The following is a 12,678-nucleotide window of genomic DNA, read 5'->3' as shown; positions in this document are numbered from 1 at the left end:
TGTATTTTTATATATATATTTTTGGGGGTGGGAATCTTGGGAGAGATCCCACACATTATTCACCAGGACTTGACCCCTGCCAGCAGGGGAGATCTCCAGATCTCCCCTGTCGGCTCATGCAGAGCTGGCGCTATCTGAGTGCCGGCTCTGCTCTTAGCCTCCATGGGCCGGCGGGGAGATCAATGATGTACCTCACCAGCCACAGCAGCATGGAGGGAGGAAGGAGAGGACCCGGGGAGCTCTAGACAGAAGCTCCGCCAGGTTCCTCTCGCGAGATCTGAGCGTTGCCGCGGCAATGCTCAGATCTCGCGAGAGTGAACTCCAGCCCCGCAGGCTAGAGTTCACTCTCCCTTGGACAGCAAGGATCCCCCCTCCCTACATAAGGTAAGAAGGGAGGGGGGTTATTTACTAATCTGCCCCCACCTTCACAATCCCTCCAAACATACAGCACACACACACATACAGCACCCACACAGCACCCTCACACACAGAGCATCTTCACACACACACACAGCACACTAAGAGCACCCTCACAAACACACACACACACACAGCACCCTTACAAACACACAACACCCTCACACACAGCACACTAACAGCACCCTCACAAACACAAACAGCACCCTCACACACACAGCACACAAACAGCACCCACACACACATCACCCACACACACAGCACACATACAGCACCCTCACACACAGAGCATTTTCACACACACAGCACACTAAGAGCTCCCTCACAAACACACACACACACACACACACACACAGCACCCTTACAAACACACAACACCCTCACACACAGCACACTAACAGCACCCTCACAAACACATACAGCACCCTCACACAAACAGCACACTCACACACAGCACACTAACAGCGCCCTCACAAATACACGACACAAACAGCACCCTCACACTCACATATCACACACACACAGCACACTAACAGGACCCTAACACACATGCACAAACACCCTCACACACAGCACACTACCAGCACCCTCACACACAGCACACAAATAGCACCCTCACACACAAACCGCACCTTCACCCACATAGCACACTACCAGCACCCTCACCCACATAGCACACTACGAACACCCTCACACACACACACACACACAAACAGCAGTATGTGTGTATATATATATATATATACATGCGGCGTGTGTTTGTGCTTTAGGGTGCACACCCTAATGCAAAAGGCTGCGCACGCCTATGCCTGCAAGCACGGACAAATGGTGGGTCCCCAGCCGGCACAGCATCGTGGGAGCTGTACAACAGACGGGGGTTTACCTTTTGGCCCCCTCTACATTAGTTTATTAATTAGTTCACTAAAGGACCACTATAGTGCCAGGAAAATCATGTTTTCCTGGCACTATAGTGCCCTGAGGGTGCCCCCACCCTCAGGGTCCCCCTCCCGCCTGGCTGGATAGAGAGGAAGGGGTTAAACTTACCTCTTTCTCCAGCGCCGGGCGGGGAGCTCTCCTCCTCCTCTCCACCTCCGATCCTCCCTTTCGGCTGAATGCGCATGCGCGGCAAGAGCTGCGCGCGCATTCAGCCGGTCTCATAGGAAAGCATTTACAATGCTTTCCTATGGACGCTTGCGTGCTCTCACTGTGATTTTCACAGTGAGAATCACGCAAGCGCCTCTAGCAGCTGTCAATGAGACAGCCACTAGAGGATTTGGAGTCTGGATTAACCCTATTATAAACATAGCGTTTATAATAAAAAGGGTTAATCCTAGAGGGACCTGGCACCCAAACCACTTCATTAAGCTGAAGTGGTCTGGGTGCCTAGAGTGGTCCTTTAATTGGATGATTAAATTTAATGTTTTTTTATCCTTTTTTTTTTTTTTGCACATAAAGCCTTTATTCAAAGACAATGTTCCAATTCACAATCTTCTTTTTTTCAAACCTACACTTCGCAATTCTCCAGGGTTCCCTGAAGGCTCAACACGCATATTAAAGTTCAAAGACATGAACACTGCGCTCTGTTACCCTCTATATTATTATTATTATTATTATTATTATACAGCCCGGTGTTCTCGCAGGCCACACTGCCTGAGCGTCTGTTGCCATGGTGACCGGATAAGCTTCCGCTCTATCCAGTTCTCGCCGTCTGATTGGCTGAGCTTTGGCGCCGGGATTTGACGTCAGTAAGATGGCGCCTGGCTGCTGCTGCCTGTTCCTGCAGATGTGCTGGATGTGATCTCCAGCCCCGGGCTCGGTCTCTCCATTAGCTGTCAGACACCAGGTACCCGGATTATAATGGTACTCGGTGTTATATAGTGTGTATGAATTAATTAATTCACCATTCTGTGTTCTTGAATGTATATTAATTAATCATTCTGTGTTCTAGAATGTATATTAATTAATCATTCTGTGTTCTAGAATGTATATTAATTAATCATTCTGTGTTCTAGAATGTATATTAATTAATAAATCATTCTGTGTTATATCATACTCTATGGTCATTCACTGATCATTTAATATTTACTGTAAATAAATATTCTCTCTGCTTTTAATATAATGTAATATGATGTAACATGCTCATGTACACATGTTGTAAGGTGCACATACAAGATGCTGTAACATGTAAATCCAGGATTATGTATGATGTTACCATGTTCTCTCTTCCCCTATTGCCATGGGGGCTTTTTATATTCTCATCTTAATGTTATTAAACTGGTGCAGAGTGAAGTAGTAAATTCATTATTATACCAAATAATAAACTACACACACGCATCTAGCTAAATATATACTCTAAAATACAATGTACTTAAGTTAGAGGGTCTAGCAAATAACCAAATATTGCCTAATGTTGGCTGTTTTGCAACGACTCTATATTCTGTGTGTACTAATTATTATGCGGTCATACTACAGTGAAACAGTACTTAACATTACATTTACCATTTGCATGAAAACTAGCAGGAGATTTGTTCAGGGTGTAGGGTAAAAACACAATTATCGCATCCCTATTGACTGGTGTTACGAAATGTACAACCATATTACAGTCACTGTGTTTATATTTCATGAGGTTTCTAAAAGCAGTTTTCATAGAAATTTGTGTTCTGTGTTTTTTATTTTATTTTATTTTTTTATGAATCTGTATACAATGTTTTTATTATTACACGTTAAATTCCTGACACGTTTATATACTGACCGTAAAAATGTTAAATAATTTACTTGTCAATTTAAAAGAAAACCAATTGTGCCACTACCCCCAAAACATAGTCTGCAATATAACATACTTTACTCATTCCTTGTCAGCTGTTTGACTCAGTGCCATGGTGCTCTTTGTAACACAATTTACTATCAATACATTAAGAGATTAATTAAATTGTTTAGTTGGAGGATGTGCTTTTTGTATTTTCTTTTCTTTTTTTTACTATTTTGTCTTTCTGTTGTTTACAGGCTGCAGTAGTGAACATTGGTTTCACTTTCTGTACATTGACATTAATGTAAGAATTGCACAATGCCACCGTTTCGTCAAGTTGGAGAGAAGCAGCTGCCCCAGGAGATCATCTTTATGTCCTGGTCACCAAAAAGAGATCTTATTGCATTAGTAAACAAAGCTGGAGAGGTAAAATATGCATTGATTAACATGCTTGTAGTTAAATGACCTTCACACTCCTTTACTTGATTTTCGTTTCCCCTTGCCTTCTTCAAATGCTGATCTTGAATTATTATAAAGGGAAGGCTTCTTTACATGTACATTAGGTTCAAAACCAGGAAATGTGCTTGCTTTTAACCCCTTAAGGACACATGTCGTGTGACATGTCATGATTCCCTTTTATTCCAGAAGTTTGGTCCTTAAGGGGTTAAATACAGTTGTTCTTCACATTTCAGTGGTGGTGTTTCTTCTGCCTGTAGGTCTTGCTTCATCGGCTCGCAAATATTCAGAGAGTGTGGAGTTTGCCTCCAAGTGAAAATACCGGAAAAGAAGTGACATCACTCGCATGGAGACCAGATGGCAAAAGTAAAATTTATTCTTTAAAGAAAATATAAAATCACCTGTACTGATGCATCTTTTTGTGCAATATTAATATTCTTCAGATACATTTTTTTTTTCACTCTTTCTAAAACTGTCTGAATATAGAAAACAAATCCTTAATTGCATATCACTAACGAGAATCACTAGGTGTAGCATAAGCACTGTATGTTGGTGGAGGCAAATTTACTGTTTCAGCTGACATTTACATGTATCCCCTTTTATTGACTTTACTTTTTGTCAGTTTTGGCTTTTGGGCTTGCTGATACCAAGCGGGTTGTATTATGTGATGTGGAAAAGCCAGAGAGCCTACATTGTTTTTCTGTGGAAACACCAGTATCCTGCATGCATTGGATGGAGGTGACAGAGGAGAACAGGCAAGTCTACATATCATCATTTTGTTCCAAACCCAGTTACGGTATTTATTTTCTTCAGTGTTTAATATCACTCTGATGTGAAATAAAAAGTACTTCAGTTTATTGAGACTGTTAGGTTAGTTTACATTACTTCTTTTGAGTATATATATTTTTTTCCATGTGGAATAGGAATTTGTTATATTTAATTTATTTTTAATGTTTATATATATATATATATATATATATATATATATATATATATATATATATATATATATATATATATATATATATATAGTGTTGAAGTAGTTATTCATACCCAATTCATATGTGATACAAATATCCATAGAAATGAGGGGGGGGGGAGCTTGGCATCAACTCTGTTGCAGAATTTGCATTTAATGGACATGAAGACTTACTTGCAATTGTTTTATTCCTCTTTCTGGTTTTAAGTATTTTGACATCTTTTTATAATGCTGAGGGTGAAGTGAACATTCTGCTGCCAAATCTGCCTCCACTGCCTAAAAAGTGAGTCCCATTTTTTTTTTTGTCTTATATATGTATACAATTACTCCACTATTACATTAATAGTGAAGCACTTGGTGATAAAGGTATAACTTACTATAAACTTGTGGGGGAAAAAAATTACCAATTTGAGACCATAAAGTGCTAGATGTAAAATAGTGTATGTGCAAAATATCTTACTTTCGCAATTAAAGTGCAATCTAATAAAATGCACAAAGTTATAGGCAGACAGTTACACACACAGTCAGTTACAGGTAGTCACACACAGTCCTAGCCAGACAGTCACGCACACAGTCCTAGCCAGACAGTCACGCACACAGTCCTAGCCAGACAGTCACGCACACAGTCCTAGCCAGACAGTCACGCACACAGTCCTAGCCAGACAGTCACGCACACAGTCCTAGCCAGACAGTCACGCACACAGTCCTAGCCAGACAGTCACGCACACAGTCCTAGCCAGACAGTCACGCACACAGTCCTAGCCAGACAGTCACGCACACAGTCCTAGCCAGACAGTCACGCACACAGTCCTAGCCAGACAGTCACGCACACAGTCCTAGCCAGACAGTCACGCACACAGTCCTAGCCAGACAGTCACGCACACAGTCCTAGCCAGACAGTCACGCACACAGTCCTAGCCAGACAGTCACGCACACAGTCCTAGCCAGACAGTCACGCACACAGTCCTAGCCAGACAGTCACGCACACAGTCCTAGCCAGACAGTCACGCACACAGTCCTAGCCAGACAGTCACGCACACAGTCCTAGCCAGACAGTCACGCACACAGTCCTAGCCAGACAGTCACGCACACAGTCCTAGCCAGACAGTCACGCACACAGTCCTAGCCAGACAGTCACGCACACAGTCCTAGCCAGACAGTCACGCACACAGTCCTAGCCAGACAGTCACGCACACAGTCCTAGCCAGACAGTCACATATACAGTCACTCACACATACAGTCACAGGCAGAGAGTTACACACAGTTACAGGCAGACATACAGTCACACACACATACACACAGTTACAGGAAGACAGTTACATACACACACACACACACACACACAAACACAAAGTTACAGGCAGACCGTTTTACACCCAGACACTCTGTCAGACACACACTCTTACTTACAGACAGTGGGCTGGAGGAGGAGTGGATTCCCTGAAGTCCTTCCCTGGAGCCTGTTAGGTGGATAGGCAGGGATTCCATCTTGCTGCACCTCCATGTGCAGCAGTAACAGCAGCGGGTAAGTGCCGCAGTAAGCTCTGCCCCCGCTGCTGGTTTGGTTTAATTAGCTCCGCCCCCACTTTACCTCCGTGCGGCCAGTTCAGCTGCTCTCTGCGTGTGTGAGCTGTTCTGGCCGCCCGGCACCCTAACTACCATGGGGCACTGTGCGGGCGTACAGCTCACACAGCCCCCAGACCAGGGTCATGGCACCCCCCCACCCTGGTGGCACCTGGGGCGGACTGCCCCCCCCCCCCCCCCTCCCCCTTAGTACGCCACTGCTTGGATACAGGATCAATCTTTTTTAAATATTTGTAATACCTAAAAAATTAGATAAAACAAAACACATAATGAAAGCAATCTAAAGCAAGAAAACCCTTTTATAGCACCCACAGCAATGCTATCTTGCATAGATAGAGCCAATGTTTTGGCTCTAACTTGCATATAGGGGACTCCTTTACTCCAATAAAAATCCTCTTCCTTATATGGTGGCAGTATATGCAAGAAATAGAAAACATATTGTGGTATAACCAAGAAAATAAATATGAGAAGGTAACCACTTGGTTACACTCACATGTACTGGAGCCTTTTCATGCAGGCTTCGCAATATAAGCAAGCGTCTCTCTTAGGGCGACGCTACCCTTTGATGGTTATGTATAAGAGATGTCCTCAATAAGATTCTAGTTGCAAATTTTATTATAAGGGACAATTGTGTAAAAGCAAGTATTTTAAAACAGAATATAAAGCAATAAATATTGATTTATAAAATATTTTACCAGGAAGGATACGTTGAGATTTCTCTCATTTTCAAGTATGTCCTGGGTCCACAAATCATTGCATTCTTACAGTAGGGTACAATAAAATACAAAAAACATATTAATACACAATATATAGAAAATGTAACATAGAACAGGTTTGAAATATATGATCAACCATGACAGGTGCATTCTGTTTTGAGATATGTAGAGAGGGATCTCTTAAAGGACTTTAGGCTTGATGAGGATTTTAAAGTGTGCGGGAGGTCGTTCCATAGTTGTGGTGCTCTCTAGGAAAAGGAGGATCAAGCCGCTTTCTTTTTGTATTGAGTAGTAAGTAACCGTGTCTCTTCTCTCTCTCTGAAACGTGTTTCACCAAATCAGCTTCTTTAGTCCGTATTATTGCCCTGTAGATTGTCAGTATTGTTAACGTACCCCTCGGAATCAGTCTTTCATTACTCATTATTCATCCGTATTGTAAATATACCCCTTGGAATCAATCTTTCATTATTTCCACCTGGTTTCGGCGTATGTTACACGCCTCACGTTGGCCTGGATTTCCTTGCACATACATTATTTTGCGTCTAGCGTTTTAGTCTCATATTGGTGGGGTGTTTTTTTTTCCACAAGTTGTTTGTAAGCTATACCTTGATTAGTTTTCACTAAGCATTTGACTATTAAAAAAGTTATATTTTTTAACGGATATACCTCTAGTGTTTGAGCAGCTAACTCAACTAACATGTAACAAGAGTAAATTCAATCGATTTTTATTTATTTATTTTAAATCGCCTTCACACATATAACCCCATATTAGCTTTGTTACTGCTTACCTAACTCCCTTGTTTAGTGCTACAGATAACTGGACCTGTAAGTGTAGTTTAAATCTATGCAATATAATAATAGCAACTCTCACCTAAAACGATTCCATGTATAGTTGTAGTTGTGTTTTATCGACTTTATGTAACTTTCCTTTCCATGTGTGTTATTCCAGTTACAATGCAACAGCAAAAATCTTCAGGTAAGCTATTTTGTAAATATACATTGTCCCTGTACATGGTATTGAAATATCTCACTGCAGCAAAACTTTTTCTATTTCAGTGAAGAGAAATCAGATGAAATCCTGAAGCTCCTAGGTGACGTTAGGTAAATAATGTTTTGTTAATCTTCAAAGATATATAGTTTTTTTTTTTTAAAAGAAGCAAATAGGGCTTTCTTTTGATACCCTACTATGTATGCATAACATAAGATTAAATAGGAATAAAATATTTTTACAAAGGGGGGGATCAACATTTTTATTTCTCAGTTTAAAATTTTAATAACCACACACCAAGTGCAAATAATGAAAACAAGCTCAAACTAGAATCACTATTTAGTCCTGATTGTTAAAATTCCCAATGTGACTAGAGTTTCAATAAAAGTTTAAAAGTTATTAAGCAAATATTGCAAGGAGTAGATTACGGTTTTGAAGCAAAAAACTTGTAACATTTTGCATGCTTTGACATGAGACAGCTCACTCTCGTGCTGCAGCACACATTGATTGGTGCTGGGCAGCTGGCAGAACCTAGCACTGATCCTTCTGCAGTGGGCTAGCAGGGAGACCTCCCCAGGGTCTGAAAAACACCCTGGAGATCTCCCTTTTAATATGGGGGGACTGGAAGGGGACATTATTATTTTTACATTTCTCACGGTAGCGCAATTGCACTTACACAGCATTTAAAAACATTTACAGGGGATATGAGCAGCTGCTCATAACTCATCACCTGACAGAAGGGATCCCAAGGTATCAAAAGATACTTGCAGGCCCTTTGTACCAGCAGTGATTTTACCTCTGCTGGAACCTTTTCCCGCATGACTGTCTGTGCCGTCACTTGGCATTAAAACTCTGCACTGCATGATGGCATAGACTGTCATGTGATCCTTAAATTGTTAAGGTTTATTGTGATATTGTACTACTAGCTTATTTCTATGCTTGTTGTTCAAATGCAGCTGTTAAATAATATTAGTACTAGCAGCTAGTAAATGATTGCAGCTAACGAAATACAAAGAGGCTTCAATGGTTCACTACCTTTTAAAATCTGCATGGAACTTGTTCCTGTTTCCATAGATACTGACCCCCACTTAGCATTTACCATTTTGAAGATTGGACAGGAAGATGCATTTTCCAATTGACTGCTGTAACCCATGGGTCCTTAAACTCCGGCCCCCCAGATGTTGCTGAACTACAATTCCCATGATTCTCTGGCTATCAATGTAATTCAAAGAATCATGGGAGTTGTAGTTCAGCAACATTTGGGGGGCCGGAGTTTGAGGACCCATGCTGTAACCATTCCATCAGGTGTGCACTTCACCTGTGATCATAAACGTTGTCCTTACTGTTTGCATACACCCGGCTTGCCAAACTTCACAAGTATTTCTTGATTACTACATATACCATACTTCTATTTGGCTTCAGTGGTTAAATGTACATACATATATTTTATTGATTTAGTATATATTGAGAGTTTGCTGTCTCTCATTTGTCTTTTCCCTCTTGAGACCTAGATTAGATACATGAATTTTTTACGATTTTGCACAGAGGTAGGCAACCTTTTACTAGTACTGTGACAAAACAAGATCTTGAAATCCCTTGGCGTGCCGGTCGTAATTTTTTTAATTGAGGTGTGTGTATATTGCCATATTCTAAAAATATGTAAGTAAAGTGTAGGAATAAAGTGCTATAATTGTAATAGGTGTAGCTACTGTCACCAGTGTTAAGTCACTCTAAATTAACACATTGAAACATTAGAACAAATCATAAAATAGGTGAGAGCACAACACAACAGATACTAAAACTTTAAATCATTTTAAGTAATAGATATTTTCACTTGGTCTGTAACAGAGACATAAAACATAGACCATAGTGTAGTTTGTACAGTTACAAATGATTATGGATAAGACCAAATTGGTCAAACTCAGATTGTAGAACTCTTTACAGGTAATCAACCTCTGGATCTCTGCTCCCAACACAGGTTCTCCTTTTCATTGATCAGCCAAATAAATTCGGTACATCCAAGGTCAAAGTATAACAATTTATTGGGGAAAAGATATTCAAAACAAGGTTAAAAAAAAAAGCCACACAAGATGAGGCAACAGGGCTACAATAGTCAGGCCTCCTAATCGGTTACAGAGGAACTCAAGAGCATCACCCAAAGTAAATTTGAACAGAAACTACTAAATGAAGTCAGGATAACTCCTCACACATATGTGGGGGGGGTCCCTCCTCCATAAACGAGAACCTCTAAACGAATTAAGTATCCATAAATATGGTATAAGCCTTTGGTATAAACGAAAAATAAAGTGGCATGGGAAGACCGCCCACTCAAAGTTTGCGGACTCCCACTCCACCAAAAAAAGTACCTTTTAAAAGTAAAAATTCATATAAGTGGGATTAAAAAAAGGTTAAAAAATATATGTGTATTAAAAACAGCAGCACTAAAGCGTTTAAACCTAACCAGGTCTTTCTTAAAGTGCATAACTTTTGTTTGTGCATTTCCGGTTTTATAAGATGATATGCGCAGCTTTTCTTTTAATTTTCGCACATTTTTTTTGCTCTTCTGGGATCGTAGTGTAGTTTTGTGTCATTTCCTATTAGTCTTTTGCTGACGCTCGGCATCACGCAATAGCGTCTGACGTCGTCGCGTGATGACGTGCATCAGTCAGCCGCAATTCCGGATGCCATCTTCTTTGAGGGAAAATCCATCGATTCTGCCCTCAACTCAATGCCTTATTACACAGTCCAAAAGATACCATTTTAAAAGCAGTTTTTAATATACAATACCTGTAAAAATAAGTGTTTGTCAAAGGCATAATTTCAAATGGGTATTATGCTTGGACCTAAAGTTAAAAAGGGAAATTAATCACTCCTATAAAAAAAAGTAAAAGGTAGGAGACAATTATTACACAAAAAATACAATTTTAAAACAAATATAGAAACATTTGTTTTGTACAGGCATAATAGTTAATAAAATATTGTGAATGGACCTAAAAATAAGAGAGGGGATTAATTCTATAAGAGAGATTAGAGAGTGGGAGATAATAGAAGGTAAAAAAAAAAGGAATCTTAATCTCTTTGAGGAACTTCCTAAAGGGGGAACATGCCGTTCTGGCAATAATAGAGAGAGAGAGAGAGAGAGAGAGAGAGAGTGTGTGTGTGTGTGTGTGTGTGTGTGTGTTTTAGAGAATAGGACTAAAATTCAATTTTACACAAAAATTTAAAACGCAATAGCCCCATTTTGCAACTTTGACATGATGATGTCAAATTCCACATTTAATCCGTTTGGGGCTAGGCTGTCAAGATGAAAAATCCATTCCATTTTTTTCCTATTGAGATTAAAACCTATGTCTCCCCCTCTCACCATATTCTGCTTGTTATTTATGGGTACTGCATGTGCTTTGTAGCAATGTATTTGTGCGTACGTGGGCTGTTATATTGTATATGGTCACGAGTAGTTTGTGGTATTGTGTATGATATATGAATGAGGGCTGCTTGTGTAATTCTGGCTGTGGATGATATGTCACATTGTGTCTTTGGTGGTGTGTGTACTGTATGTGTATTTGTGCTGTTAGTATTTGTATAAGGTGAAGGTTTCTTCTGCAGCTCTGTGTATATCTAGCAGTGAGAAGAGTGGCTTTCCTGGGGTCCAGTGGGGACTGTGCTGGTAAAGGTTAGCTGCTCTGGGCTGCTCTACTCAAATTCTATTCCTGTTCTCAAGTGCTAGAAATCCGTAAATTACCAGTTGTTATGTTTTATGGCATGGAGATAGCCGGTAATAACTAATGTGAGCAACAGCCATTTTAATGATTATAGAGTGGTTGGTAAATGATTGCGACAGATGAGCCCAGTGTTGGCATGTAAAGTGTTTCAAGCATTATTTTACAGTTTGCCGTGATATTATTATGTGCTAGTAGATTGACATTCCTCACAATGAATTGCCACAAGCTGAGCCTCTGTAATCTGGTCTGAAATGAAAGAATCCAGGGCAGTGGACAGAGAGTGCTGGCGAGGCCTTTATAAGTTCCATCAGATGTGAGGGAAATAATTTGTATGTGTGCTTGTCGTATTTCTAGTACTATGCATCGGTAAAGTTAATACCAAAAAATGCGATCATGGCATGCATAGTCTGCTGTATAAGACAGATTGTAAGGCTTCTTCTATAACCAGTTTAAATATAAATTGGGATTCCTCAGTAGACATAGTGACACTTATATGCTTGTCTTTTGTTTATTAAGGCTCAATGCTTTAGTCCTTGGAGGAGACTCCGGGCAGATTGAAATCTATGCATATGGAATGTACAAGATTGCAACCATCACAGAGGTAAAGTGCTTTTCCTTTTTAGGGCAATCAATTCCCCTTAAAAATGGGGCTTATTCACAACACACATAACTGTCCACCTTCCCCGCTCTAATTTTTTTTTATGCACAAATCACTTATGCTCATATGCACACTGCACCATGGGAAGAATTGCCCATGAGCTTGAGAATTATAGGATTGCTGTGGAGATGGGTCTTATATGTGCCTCCAATTGACACCATTCTGATAAACCGTGGATTTCAGTGAATTTTATGCGGTCTGAGGTTTTGTTTTGGTGTAACCTGAACATTGTCTTTTATTTCCCAGGTCTTTGGAGCCTGTCAAGGGTTATGTTTATCTAGTGATCTAAAATCCATGTCTGTTATTACCGAGCTGTCAACGAACGCCACCCCTGAGATTACTTACTTTCAGGTGAGATTCAATTTAGTGGTCGAAGGACCTGAAGTCATGCTAAGCTTGCAGTTTGATTTGT

The 12,678-nt window shown here is 40.4% G+C and overlaps 1 protein-coding gene across 1 annotated transcript in view; it reads left to right on the top strand.

Moving 5' to 3' along the window:
• Positions 1-2,166: 2,166 nt before the first annotated feature.
• ANAPC4 (anaphase promoting complex subunit 4) overlaps positions 2,167-12,678 on the top strand; it is a 41,118-nt gene continuing 30,606 nt past the window's right edge. The window contains exons 1-9 of the mRNA XM_063457843.1: positions 2,167-2,260; positions 3,421-3,589; positions 3,880-3,985; positions 4,242-4,374; positions 4,807-4,881; positions 7,848-7,874; positions 7,955-7,999; positions 12,125-12,209; positions 12,513-12,617. Coding sequence (XP_063313913.1) covers positions 3,482-3,589; positions 3,880-3,985; positions 4,242-4,374; positions 4,807-4,881; positions 7,848-7,874; positions 7,955-7,999; positions 12,125-12,209; positions 12,513-12,617 — 684 coding nt within the window. The 5' untranslated portion in view covers positions 2,167-2,260; positions 3,421-3,481. The remainder of the gene's footprint in view (positions 2,261-3,420; positions 3,590-3,879; positions 3,986-4,241; positions 4,375-4,806; positions 4,882-7,847; positions 7,875-7,954; positions 8,000-12,124; positions 12,210-12,512; positions 12,618-12,678) is intronic.

The sequence above is a fragment of the Pelobates fuscus genome, chromosome 6 (assembly GCF_036172605.1).
Source record: "Pelobates fuscus isolate aPelFus1 chromosome 6, aPelFus1.pri, whole genome shotgun sequence".
Taxonomy (NCBI): Eukaryota; Metazoa; Chordata; class Amphibia; order Anura; family Pelobatidae; genus Pelobates; species Pelobates fuscus.
This window is presented reverse-complemented; position numbering and strand designations above follow the sequence as displayed.